Source organism: Pollicipes pollicipes, unplaced genomic scaffold, assembly GCF_011947565.3.
Source record: "Pollicipes pollicipes isolate AB1234 unplaced genomic scaffold, Ppol_2.1 Scaffold_4295;HRSCAF=5057_pilon_pilon_pilon, whole genome shotgun sequence".
NCBI classification, from domain to species: Eukaryota; Metazoa; Arthropoda; class Thecostraca; order Pollicipedomorpha; family Pollicipedidae; genus Pollicipes; species Pollicipes pollicipes.
Window position 1 is genome coordinate 30694828 of NW_023596461.1, and position 13549 is coordinate 30708376.

Sequence of the window (13549 nt, forward strand, 5' to 3'; positions counted from 1 at the left end):
GGGTCCCCAATCGGTGGAAGAGACGTTCTGACTGATATTTGAGGCTACGGCGCTACCAGCGGAGAGTCGTAACCTACAGCCAGCACTTCGGTCCCTCTGTCTTTCGCCCAGGCCCTTGAGCTTTCGTCCCAAGGTCTTCGGATCCCCTCGAACACGGCTCTTGACGGCCCGGGGCACCTTCCCAACGCGGGACCTTGTCAGGCACTTCGGGACCCTGGGCGACATAGGAACCCCGGCTTTGCCGTTGCTTTAGAAACGGGTCTTCAGACCTAGACTGCCGAGGAGCCGGATGTTTGATTCTGGTGGTGCCCAACCGACCGATTAGCTCTTATCGACGCAGGGGTCCCCTGCAGTCGATGCAGAGCCCTCTGACTGGTATTTGTAAGCCCAGCCAGCAGCGTCAGGCACCTTAATGCGATCCCCAGTCAGACCTTTGGGCACTCAAAACGGGCCTTCAATCGTCGATACCAAGGGCTCTGAGCGAGCCCTTGGGATCCTAAGGGGGGGGGGGGGGGGGGCGTGCTATCTGTGCCGCCGCTGTCTGTGTCACGGGGTTATGCAGGTTTTACAATTATGATACGAAAAACTGCAGGGCAAGGCAATTCTCGGGCTCTGCCCCTGGTGCCGCTGTTTCCCTTTTGTCCAATTCCCACGTAACCTATGGTGGGCTTCCCGTTGCGACGACGATGCGACTATGCGGCATGAGGAAAAAGCGCACTGGTACCTGTCTACGTGCTGCGACATATACCAATGCATGAACTGTAGGCGATTTGATGACGTGGTGTTCATCTGTGGTTTACGTGACACCGAAAATACTGCGCCGAATCACGCCTGCTTGCCGCCAGAGATGAAGGACGTAGGCAGCATGATTTTTACGTCGTCACCACAGGTTCAGCGATAAGAAAATGTCACTGTTACTTTCACCCACTACGCTTTAGTGTCAGCAGCCATTGGCTGAGAAAAGGCAAAATTTGGAAGGTACTAACCTCCGCTTCATGGCACAGGTACGGCTCCTGTACCTTCGGTGCCGAGCTGGCGCCGAGGTGCTGCTATGTTGCATAACGGGTGATTGAAATGTGCCATTCTCTAGCGATTTCGGGTCCCGAGATGGAACTGCTGGTCAGTTCGCTGGGAGAAACGAAATAGCCCTGCTGTGTTTCGATCGCGCCATACCTAAGTAGGGTGATATGAACTCAGCCAAATCAAGAACTTTTTCATTTTCATTTTTCATGTTTCATGTTTGCATCTTCTCAAGAAGCAAGCAATATACACAAAAGAACGCATTAGAGGCGACGGCCTTGGTTAAATCATACACCTTTCCATCCAACAAGACTATAACGAGACTACTTCTCCTCCGAATAGGCCATAATATGAGCTGCAAGGTTGATCAATAATTGATTGGCTGGCGTCCCAGCCAAGCGCCTTGGGATGGAAGGCCGGGAGACAACTCTCACAAAGCTTTTTCGGGAATTAATTGCCTAAGTTGGAAATATATATGCGAACCGAAAGAGTCCATGGGCACATCTTAAAGAAACAATTAGAAATCATGCTGACATCAAAGGTCAAGGTCAGGGCAAAGGCCTGCAGACCCCCATTACATGTTTGCAGGGGGTGGGTCAGTTGGAGTGTTTCATGTCCTCAAAAACTATATGCCCTTTGGCTAAATGAGAATGCTGTGTCACAAACCTGTAGATGCCACAATGGTTCAGGTCAAGGTCATTCCATAGGTTACCATGATAATTTGCTGTAATCATGCAATCTATGATTCAAAACATTTCCATGTTCATTTTGATTGTGTTATGCAGCTCAAACATCAGCTACAACCTTTTCTGGTCACTGCATAGTCAAGATGTAGGTAGAATGTCAAGATAAGGTCATATGAGGCCAACATGACACACAATATGCTAGTCATGTCATGCATGTTTCTGGATTGCTTATCCCGCAGGAATCCAGTATAATCACTTGTAATCTTGCATCAGGTCATCTTAGAGTCTGACGGGATCAAAACCTGTCATTTGTTACAACCCTCTAGGACTATTGAAAAGCATTCAATAGCCAGGTGCAGGTAAGGAAATCAATTTTGAAACTGCTGCATACAAGCTACCACTCTGTTCATGTCTTGTTTGAAATGCAGATTTCATAATTTTCAGAGGTAGGAATTTCAATTTGTCAGCAATAGAGGAAAGCAAACTTTTTTGTAACAATTAGACAATGCCTAGTGCACAGCCTGCCATTATTTATGCAAGCATAACACACTACAGCATGATTTTTCTGAATACCAGGAGCAGTCATACAGTGTCCCTATTCTAAATATAAATGACAATGGGACATAAGTAAAAGACCTGGTCACAGCACTTCTTTTCTATACAGCATGCACAGTTCTCCCTATTGGTGGCTTAGGGCACCACTGCATGTCCAATGTCTATTCATGGCAGCACAGTCTTGTGACAGTTCTCACTCTAAGGACTGCAGACAGCCCTCTTTCCATGCCTCCCTCTTGGGTGCCTGTCTGTGACAATTTTATTGCAGGTCCCTGGTATATCTAAGCAAAAAAGTAGTGCTACAGTTATCATCAGGCTTCAAAGGAAGAGATACTTACCTTTACCTTACCTTACCTTTATGTATATATATATATATATATATATATATATATATGTATTATGTGTGTATATATATATATATATATATATATATATACCTTTATGATACCTTTGATATAATTGGACTCATACAGCAAGTTATGAAGCTTGGACCACAAAGCATGCAATGGAACAGCTACAAAAATGTCATATCTGATCGCTTTCATGGAAATTATATATCCATCACATGCTTACATGCACTCATATACCTAAGGATAATGTGATGATGAAAAATTGATGTGACATGGGATCCAGTCCCCAAATCAACCATGTGTGATCAGATGAGATTGCAACCTAATCCTATACATATATATTTACAGCATTATGTTTGATAGATGTCATTGGAACTGCTCATGTTTCATGCCTCAAAATGCTTTCATACCAAAAAACAAAAAAATAGGCTAGTGACCCCAGCAGTGTCTATATTAATTGAAGATAACACATCAGCTTTAAAACATGTAATAACAATAATGTGGTAGATTTTGTACCACCAAGTTCATACATGTCCTCAGAAATGCAGCTACAGAAACACAACACACAATCAAGCACAGTGCAAGGCAGCAGGCAAAAACGCTCAACTCCCTGCAACTAGCGGCCCAATGCCACCTTACACTAAAATCGTGGAGAAAAACCTGTGCCTTTAACATAACCATCAGGTTAACAAATGGCTACCGCACACACAAACAGCACCGTGTACGATACACTTCTTTAGCTTTCGTGCATACCATACAAAATCTTCAAGCGCACCATAATTTCAGGCACAATCCCAAAGACGTGCCTTGGCGCATCGCAATCAACTCGTGAGTCGGTTATATTTCCAAGCGGCGCAGCGGAACATGTTGAAACACTGCCGCAATTCCCTGCGCTACAATACCACAGTGATCGTTTGATGTTCCTCACGCAAAGAACCAACTTCTCGCACGGGATTCTGCATTTTTGCACTTCCTTGCCAATGGAATCCCAAGGATGCCAATGAGCGTATACTTGACACGTACAACCTGCCGTTAGACAGCCTTGCAACCAGCCCTCCGTCATCCCTGTGTATCGCCATAGGTTTATTTTTTGCTAAGTGCCAAATGCGTGCCGCGGAAGAGATAAAATAATTTCACCAACCTTGACTCGCGTCAGCGCGCGTCGTTTGGTTGTTCTTGCGTGTGCCGGCGTGATGTGCCGGGTTGGATGTGTTTGATCTGTTTATGTCGCGTTTGGAGCCAGATATGTTCGATGTCTGAAATGTGTCATGCACGATGCCGTTTGTGTGTGTGGTGGCGACCTGTAGATCTTCCAGTAGTGTTAAAAGGATTAGTTTGTTTTACCTTTCCTCGTGATGGTTTGGTGCAGTTTGGTGAGGTCGCAGTGGATCGCTGGTTGCAAAAGAGCTGACAAGTCTTTCAACCCAGACACTGCTCGGATTTGTAGCTTGCATTTTACCGCAGCTGACTTCCAATGTGTACCTGGGCCATCTCTCCTGTCTGGGCAGCATGGTCGACGAAAGTTGCAGCCACAAGCTGTCCCTTCGCTTTGCCTGCCATGTTTCGCATCCAAGTAAGTTGGCCATGCATTTTAGATAACACTGACACTTTTGAAAGAAGATCAAAATGATGCTAGTAAGATTGGTTCCCATTAACTTGTGTCAGTATAAAAATCCTAGTAAACCTTTAAATGGTTATGGTTATTTGGGATCCTGTGGACTGAAAAAAAGGGACAAGGAACATATGTTTTCCTGGGCTCTGTATTGCAAACAGCAAGGCGTGAATTTTCAACATATCACTCAGCTATCAAGTCTTACAGTCCTGCTGCTTGCATTGCAATGCATATTAAAGATTGGGTTGAGTGGCAATCTTACTTTATGTGCACATCAGAAGTGCCTGGGAATAGATCCTACTGACATCAATTTGTTAGCATAGCTTCTTTATCTGTATTTTAAGTCACACATGCATTGGTCATTAGTAACAAATGAATAGTATAACAAAGGAATGCACATAAGTAACCTTCGGTCATGTGAAAACCAATTTTCATGTTTTTCGTCAAATAATAATGTTTTGAAATTCTTCTATTGCATGTCTTGACATGCAGAGTTTATGTCCAGTGACTTCCTGTGAGATTCAAATCATTACAAAGGGTATGGTACACGCTGAATGTTCTCCCGACACTTCAAAGGACAAAGTTATCTGGTAACACACAGCATGTTTTGCTCTGATCTCCCAGGGCCTGTGAGGAGATGCCCAGAGACAGATGCTTAAGGGGGAGGCATGAGAGGAAGGAGGTCTGCTGTCTGCTCAGCAAGAACAAGAAGCCATCAGTTCAACATGAGCCTCATTCAAAGTAAGTTTTTGGAAAGTGCAGAGTATTCTTTGGCTTCGGCGTGTGTGCTGGAATGAACACCATGCTTTTGTGTTATTAAACATAGATTTTGGACAGCAAACAATTTTCATATGCAGAATAACTAAAGCAATTGTTCATACCTGCACTGCACATTAATAGCGCTCGTTTGTGCCTGTTAAAGAACATTTACTGCATATCGTGTAATTTTATTGCATGCCAGCAAGGCCTGTCTCATCTAACAGTTGTCTGTAAAACAGTGGGAGAGCAATAAATATCAATGAAGTTTCATTGTATCTTCATCTAAGCAGCATGTACTACCGTATTGGCATCATCTAACTGAGGTTTTCCTCCGGTAGCACTCTGCTGGTTTTGGGAGGCGGTGAAAAGTTAGCCATCAGCGTATCGGCGTCGTTCATCACACGCACCATCAAGCGACACAAAGGCCTGCAAAGACTGATGAAACAACGAGAGCTGCGGTGGAGGCGTCAGAAGGCAGCACTTCAACGTGAAATAAGACGTCGACAGGCGCATCCTTCGAAAGCTGGCCATCACGCGGCTGCACATCCGGCTGCGCTGGCTTAACCGCCAGAAGGACAGGGACGCGGCGCAGAGGACGTGACAAGCAGCTGCGCCAGCATGCCGCGAGTCGCTAATAATGTTAAGAAGTGTTCGCGCTGCTGCTTCGAATAGGAGCACCTATTAGGCTTTATGGTTAGTGCCTGCGTTCGTGCTGTTTAGAATAAGGATACCGCCCCAAGAGCTGATGCCTGCTAGCGTGTACTTGTATACTTGTATATACTATGGTACTGTGATACTTGTGTGCGAGTGTTTGTTTAATGTGTTTGAGTATATGGTAGCCCTTGGTTCTTGTTTAGAATAAGTTTGCTGAAAACTGTCTCAGTTGGTGGTCTAGTCTTGTATTGCGTGTTGCTCAGAAGGACTCTGGGTCCTCGCCACAAATTGTTATGATTACTCTTGAGTGTCTTTGCCATAGTTAAGATATGAAATGTGTGGCCGAGTGCTCTGTATGCCATTTTGTGTACGGTGTACGGCCTCTTGTTTGCCACCACAATAATACACTTTTGCCTTACACTCAGTGTGTTGCAAATGCCAATTTTTCCTTTTAAATGTGTTCGAAAATCTTCATTTCAAACCGGAAGTAATCGGAGAAGTAGCTATTTATGACGCAAGTTTAGGGTTAATATAATTCTGTCCTGTGCACTGCAGGGTTTCTGAGGTGAAAATTTCTGGATCGACTGACAATTTTTTTCCTTATTCAGCACTAGAATGATCCGATATGAGGTTAAGGCGATTTCATGAAAATCGTAAGTGTTCTAAAAACTGCGGCAGGACTAGCTTATTTTAGGCTGTGTTGACAATGTCTGTTTTCATATTGACCTTGCACCTACATCTTGGCTGTACTTACCCAAAAAAGTTGTAAGTTTTAATAGACATTTCTTATGCGTCATAGGCAAAATGGACGTGAATAGATGTTTTGAGGCACTGACCCCGTGAGTAACCAAATTCTCATCGCTGATCTTCCGTGCCGTGACCTTGACCTGAACGGGTCATGGCATCAGTATTTTAGTAACACATCATCCTCACAAAGCCAACGAACGCTATGTTAAGACTGAGACATGCTTAAGTTAGCCCAGAACCGGTAAGATTGATGTTAGCAAGGCTTATGCAGACATTTGACCTGACGTTGACCGCCCCTGTTACCATGCGTAATTGTTAAGTTCTCCTAAAGCGACATCCGTGAACTCTTTTGGCTCCTGTGTGTTGTATACAAATCATGCAATTACTTCCGAGAAAACTTGGTGGTTCCAATTTCGCCTCCCGGCCTTACAGGGAAAAGGCGCTCGGTTTCGACGCCAATCGATCGTGGAAAAATACGCTTTTGATCCAATATTATGACCTGGTGCAAGAACAGATAGTAGTGTCACACACAAACCAAATATATATCCAGGCTTACGGTCTTAAACTAGCTCATCAAACTTTTTAGACTACATTTTGCGTGTATCGCCTATGCATCGCAATGTTTCGATTATACTTGTGACGTCATCAGTCGAAACAGCGGAATTTGGCCGGACGGTTATACCTTCTGTTCAATGGCCTTGCGTACAGCCATCTGAAAGATTTTTGGAGGGTGTATAAGCCTGGTGCGTAACCGCCCTCCGTTTTGGAGGGTGTAGAAGCCCGGTGCGTAACCACCCTACGTTTTGGAAGGTGCATACGCACAGCCAAAATGCAATGTGTGCTGCATTCGCGACCTTGACATTATAACGGCTATAACTTTTTTGATACAGCGTACCGGTCCAAGATTTTGCATTTATCGTAATGAGAAGGTCAATATCTACTAGCATACGGAGTTTAGAAGGAATTGAAGGAGTCCGCCTTTTTTATTGTGATCTTTGATATTGATACATCTTCGGCAATAGGGCGTACCGGTCCGAGATTTTGTGCTCATTCTGTTCAGGAGGTTAAGCTGCATCTGTGTGCAAAGTTTCAGGGCAGTTTGAGGAGTCCGCTGAGTCCCGAATATGGACCTGAATCTGAATGTGAATGTGGTGCCAACTTGACGGACGTGCTGTCGATACTGGTAGGAGTGTAGTGCTGCCATATTCGAAGTAATTTTTCGTCATAAATCAGTATGAGCAAAAGACACAGATGAGGTCCAAAATTAACAACGCAGAAAGCCAGTAGCGGGGAAGAGCACACAAGGGAATGAGAGCTGTCAATGTGTCAGTGTCAAATCATCTTGCGCTGAATTCGTGCAACTCTACGGAACATATTGATCAGCGTTAGTTCTACGGACTACTTTCGGTTGCCGGTGGATTAAAGCTAAAGGGAAGCATACCGCTGGCATATATGGAAGCATAAGGCATACTGCCTTGCCTTCCGCGCACTCTATCGCCACTCATCAGTCCGGCGGCGCTCGTTTCGGGCGCGTGCGGTGAACCGAGGTGCGGTGAGGAGAGAGGGCCGTGAGCACCATATTTGTAGTCACCCACTCTTTAATCTTCCAGTCCGCTCTTTCATTGCAAAAACCCATACAAATGGGGAACACTCCCGTAGATAAGAGGAAAGTGGTCGCCTCATTCCTCAGAGAAAAGCTGGGAGTATGAAGGAAAAGATGGTTGATATTTCGGCAACATGCGTTTAAAGAAACAATAGCATAAGTGAATTTAGGTTTGTTGAAATTACAATGAATGAGAAGTGCACTGAACAACTAACGCACTGGGGAACAGTCTCTTTAACCATTGAAATTCTTGGCACTTTCAAACCACGCCCCGCGGGCGTGAACCCAGTATTTCCGAAAGGAGAGGGAAAATTTCCGAGGGGATATGCACATTTATGCGGCAGCCAAAGACAACGCGAACCTCACGACGTAAGAATCTTTGCAGACTCGTAATATTCGTCCGAACCTGACAACACAAACGTTGTCTTGGAAACTTGGGAAATGGTTTAAGCAATCTAGTTCATGTAAGGCATGCTTTTTCGTTGTGATACATACCGATGTCCGCTGGCAAATTTGTTCAATTACAAGTGTTTTGGACAGCCGTCAACAGTTAAGTGTATTGGGTGCTAGGATACAATAATTTGAATACCCAAGATGCTTGTGGGGTTTATGCCATGTTCATGGTGTTTGGTGTTCGTCGTGCCTGGTGTTCGTCGTGCCTGACGTTCGGGTAGACATTCTTTCAAACCCTGTACCCACTAGGTGAAAATCATCGTAGCCTTTCTACCTAGTCGGCTGTGTTCGCGCGGCCCTTGCAGGGCAGCGTCATGCCGTATATGGGGTGGTGGAATGTAGGAGCTGTCGCGGTGTCATTGTCATCGTAATATCCTTTTGGTAGCATATTGGCCTTAATCGCCACATGGCTAGTGGAATGCCAGAATTTGAGTGACGTTATTATGGCATCAATGATGCCCGGATGACTTTGAAAAAAGTATCCCGAAATAGGCTGCATATCTTTGCAGGCAAGCAGCACAAAACTTAAAGGGGTTTAGGGCTCAAGAAGGACAATGCTGTGAAAGAAGCTGCTTTCAGCTTTCAAACAAATCTGGTGCCCGTCCAGAGTTTGTGAAGTTCATGAACAGCTGTTTTTGGTCACTTGTAGCCAGAAAGACATCTGCTTGCGAACACTATATCTTGAATCTAGCTACTAAGGTATGCACCTGATATTAAGAGCGATGTGATCTGGCATTGCCATTGCCATCCTCGTGTTACACCGATCATATGGCAACGATCCCATTGGACAACTAGACGCGGTTCCCGCTAAGCATCACAGTTGAGCTGGGTGTGTCTTTGCCTTAAGAAGTTTGCCGTAATCCGGCAATTGAGGAAGAACTTGGCAGCTCGTGTCTTGGCGGTGGTTTACGAAGTTTGTGTTAACTTGTCATTGCTACACCATCTGACTGAATATTTCAGCTTTATCTCAACTACCCGATGATTTCCAGTGTGAAATATCAGTACATAAAAACGTGCACATTTTCTAGACACTACACAAAACTTCTAAATTTAACTTGACAAATATCGTATAAATGATGACAGCGATAACAGTGGGGCATTGATCGCTTTCGTTGCAAGGGAAAGGGCAGACATTGGACCACGGATCATAATTCAAAGAATGCCAGACCAACTAATAATTGGACCACGCATGGCTAAACTAAATGAATGAATTATCTACCGCGGATTTTTCTGTTCTAATGTGAAGTTTCCGCCCCCATCCGCCATGTTGACTTAAGCCCCATCATCTAGCATCTATATAACGATTATTATGACCGAAATTTGGTATATGCCAAATATTGTGCTCTTGGATGAGGTAAAACATGAAGCACTAAACGCTCCTATGGCGTTTCGTATCGTAATTTATGGTCAGATCGCGCAGTACCGGTAATTCTACAAGCGTCACGTAAAACACTCGCCTCACATTCCATGCTTTTTCCCCTCAACTGCTGGATTATGCCAAGCGCCTGCGACATGCACACCTTACAACTAGCCCGTCGTAGACCAACGCTTCATACAGGTTTTTCCTTATGCACCCAGCCATTTTCTATACTGATCGTATTTAGTTCCGAATGCTTTGCATGAGTGGTCTTGTGTTTAGAGCACCTTTTAGGCATAGCTTGTTACGTGTACAAACTAAGGACCCTCAACCCATGACCCAAGTTTTGACGACCAGTTAATCCGATAATGTTACCTCGGCCCTTTTGCCAGGGAGGACCGCGAATTGTTTTGTGTGCTGCACAATGCCCCAGCCTTGGCTTGAAACTCATTGGCCAGTTGTCAGCTGGTCATTTTCATGCCAGTCGGGTAAAAATCGAGTCGGGTCAGACCTGCACTGGGCCTCCACGCAACCAGTGCCGCTGGATTAGGAGTCCAGCGGCACTGGGCGATCACGATTTTTCCCCCGATCACGGGGAGGCACTCATCCGTACCTTTGGTTGTACAACGTATTGCTGCTCATCGCGACACTTCAAACAAATTCCAATAGAACAGATTGGCTGCACGTTACAAATAGGTATTCACACACCAGAAGCACTAGGCATTCAGTTAACGGGTTTGTAGTCCGGAGCCGGGGCATACGAGCGAGCAGGCTGGTAGGCCGGGGCCGGGGCAGACGAGTGGACGGGCTTGTAGGCCGGGGCCGGGGTCGGGTATGACTGCGAGCAGATTTGCAGGCGCAGGCTGGGCATAACAACAAACAGATTTGTAGGCCGGAGCCGGGGCATGAGAGCGAGAAGATTTGTAGGTGGGGGCAGGGATATCAGAGGGAACAGACGTGTACGCTGGGGCAGGGGCACAAGAGGCTTGCAGGTTGAAGCCTCTAGGCTTGCAAGCTTGCAGGCCGGGCTTGGGACATAACAGTGAGCAGACTTGCAGTCCACGGCAGGGGGCATAAAAGCGATCAGGCTTGTACACCGGGGCAGGGGCATGAGAGCTAGCGGGCTTGTACGTCAGACCAGGACATAAGAGCAAGCAGGCTTGTACGCCGAGCCGGGGCATGAGAGCGAGCAGGCTTGTACCCCGGACCGGGACATAAGACCGAGCTGGCTTGTACCCCGGACCGGGACAAAAGGGCGAGCTGGCTTGTACGCCGGGCCAGGGCATAAGAGCGAGCTGGCTTGTGGGCCGGGGCCAGTCAGTTACTAATGCCGGTATTGACGTGAGGGTATATGTGCCGCGGTAGCTAGGGTAGGAGGGACTCCAGGTCACCTCTCAATAGGTGATGTGTAGGTGGAGAAAATAACGACTGGCAGTGGCAACAGGCTTGTAACTAATCGTCAGAAATTTTTGTAGTCCTCTTTTCACGACTAGACAACAATTCTTGTATGCATCACCGTTGAGCACGCATAAACCTACAACTAACCAGTTGTAAGCCAAAAGTGAGAAGAACCTGTCAAAAGCATTCCCGTAGGGATTCCGTCGATTCCTCCTCTTTTGGAGTTACAATGCAATACATCGATCTGCTTTTACACCAATTCATTGTATTCGTCATCACAACAATGGATACAGAACTTCACAAGTACAAATTGGCATCATATAAATAGGCTTTCACACCCCGGAAAGCACTAGGTGTTGAATATTTGGTCTTGTAGGCCGACGCAGTGGCATAAGAGCGAGCAGGCTTGTACGCCGGGGCAGGGGCATACGGGTGAGCAGGCTTGTAGGCCGGGGCCGGAGCATAAGAGCGAGCGGGCTTGTAGATCGCGGCCGGGAAATAAGAGCGAGTGGGCTTCTAGACCGCGACCGAGTGGTAGCTAGGCTTGTGCTCCTCGTAGCGAGCCAGAGTACCAGAATAGGTCACCTCGGCGTTGTAGCCTCCGTAGCCGTGCTTGCCAGCGACGTACTTGACGTGCTGTGTACGACCATCGGACAGGTTGACCAAATAGTAGCCGTTGATATTCTTGGTGTCGCTGTTTTCTATCTGAGAGGAGACGGCACCGGAGTAGTGGTCGTTGACGGCACAATCAAACTGGTAAGGCGTGTCGTAGTTGGGCGGCTCCTTGTAGGACGACTGTTGGTAGCTCGGGCCATTAGAGTGCGCCGGCTGCGGGGCGAAGCTGTTGGCAGGAGCGGTGCCGGCGACGGCCAGTAGAGTGGCAGCGTTGAACACCTGTCATAAAAGGATAAAATCAAGCATTGCGTTGTGATCATTATGCACTGATTCAAGCTCACATCGTCTGTTAGCTATGCAGTTGGCATGCAACAGAAATGATAGGTACCGCTCAGTTATTAGTTTTGGTAAGCGCAACATTTCATGTGAGCACGTGTGCTTACCTTCATGTTTGCAGAGTTGGTGTTGTCGACTGATGCTGTGAACGGCGAACGGCCTGGCTTTAAAAGAGTCCACGGTTTGACCGTGACTGGAAGGTTGGGAGCGGTTCCATGAGTGAATATGGGTCGAGAAAAAAAAAACGGAAAGGACGGCAGGCCCCCCCCCCCCCCCCAGTCAGGGCCTGCGGCATAAAGGGATTTCAACCCGTCTTTCTCCCCCCCAGTGGGAGTCCGACGTGCTAACAGCTCGGTAATGACATTCCTACCGTCGCATCACAATGGCTGTATCCAGATACATCAGTTAGAAAATGCAAGATAAATTGTATCGATAGAACAATACCTACTGCTAACATGGTGCCTTTGGCTGTACCAGTCATTCACAAACCTCCACAAGATGAACTGTCGGTACGCCTGGTACCGCAATGGTCGGTTGAAGACACCAGGCTCGTTCGCCCGCTGGAGAGGGCTGGCCGGCTGGGCGCGCAGGTCGGCGCACAACAGCATGCCAACCGTGACTGCTGCCTCGTTCAGACAGACCAGCTGCATTTGCTGCCACACAGAAGGTGAACAGTGCAAGCATATGCTTGATGGATGCTTGTATGGCCCAAATCACCTAGTACAGATTGGAACAATTGTGGCAGTTGATCATGCCCGGAACGGTGAGTCAACATGTAAGCCAAGTGGGGCGATGATTCATGTCTGAGTGAGGTGAACGGTCACGGCCCGGGGCGGTGCGTTAACCCGTAGACACGCCGACAAGGGTGAGAGCTATTTGTAAGGTACTTCGGCAGCTTCGGCGACAGCAAGCAAGCTAATTATTTTGATCATGGAATACAACAACAACAGTTGGATCAGTTATGTACCCTGCCTTCCGTCAAATTAAAATTGTCTCAAAATAAGAACACAGCATATGCAACACTGCACACCTCAACTGCGTTGTCTGAATGTTCAGTAAATGGGCGGTCATTTCCAGAATAACGCATAATGAAACATTTAACATGCTTGACCAAGTGCCAATCATGCCTGGTCTGCCAGAATACAGGGCTCCATGCCGCAACACACGTTCTCAGCCGTGGTGGCCATCAGCTCGCATCTGAGGATCACAAATTGCCGACTGCCTTCCGCACAAGAATGGGCAGTAGCGATACAAGGGACCAGGACATCTGTCTGCCAGTCTTTGCAACAGTAACAGGTCCGGCAACAGGCCTTCTACAGGTCAGAATGGGCCATCTATAGGCCAGAATGGGCCATTTTAAGGCCAGAGTGGGCCTAATAAAAGCTAGAATGGAGTCTTAAGGTA

The 13549-nt window shown here is 46.8% G+C and overlaps 1 protein-coding gene and 1 long non-coding RNA gene across 3 annotated transcripts; one reads left to right on the forward strand and one right to left on the reverse strand.

The window, feature by feature from the left end:
- Window positions 1-797: 797 nt before the first annotated feature.
- On the forward strand, window positions 798-6046 carry LOC119096908 (uncharacterized). Of its 2 annotated transcripts, XR_005094096.1 has the most exons (4): window positions 798-1004; window positions 4076-4184; window positions 4848-4964; window positions 5321-6046. It is a non-coding gene; the product is annotated as an uncharacterized LOC119096908 (long non-coding RNA). The 2 variants fall into 2 exon arrangements; XR_005094095.1 differs by lacking the exon at window positions 798-1004 and having other exon boundaries at window positions 3740-4184.
- A 5664-nt stretch (window positions 6047-11710) lies between these two features.
- LOC119097422 (uncharacterized) lies at window positions 11711-12258 on the reverse strand. The gene is made up of 2 exons (XM_037220463.1): window positions 12253-12258; window positions 11711-12022 (listed from the first exon to the last, which is right to left on the reverse strand). Exons 1-2 carry the CDS (start codon window positions 12256-12258, stop codon window positions 11711-11713), a joined length of 318 nt encoding a protein of 105 aa, XP_037076358.1.
- Between the last annotated feature and the right edge of the window lie 1291 nt (window positions 12259-13549).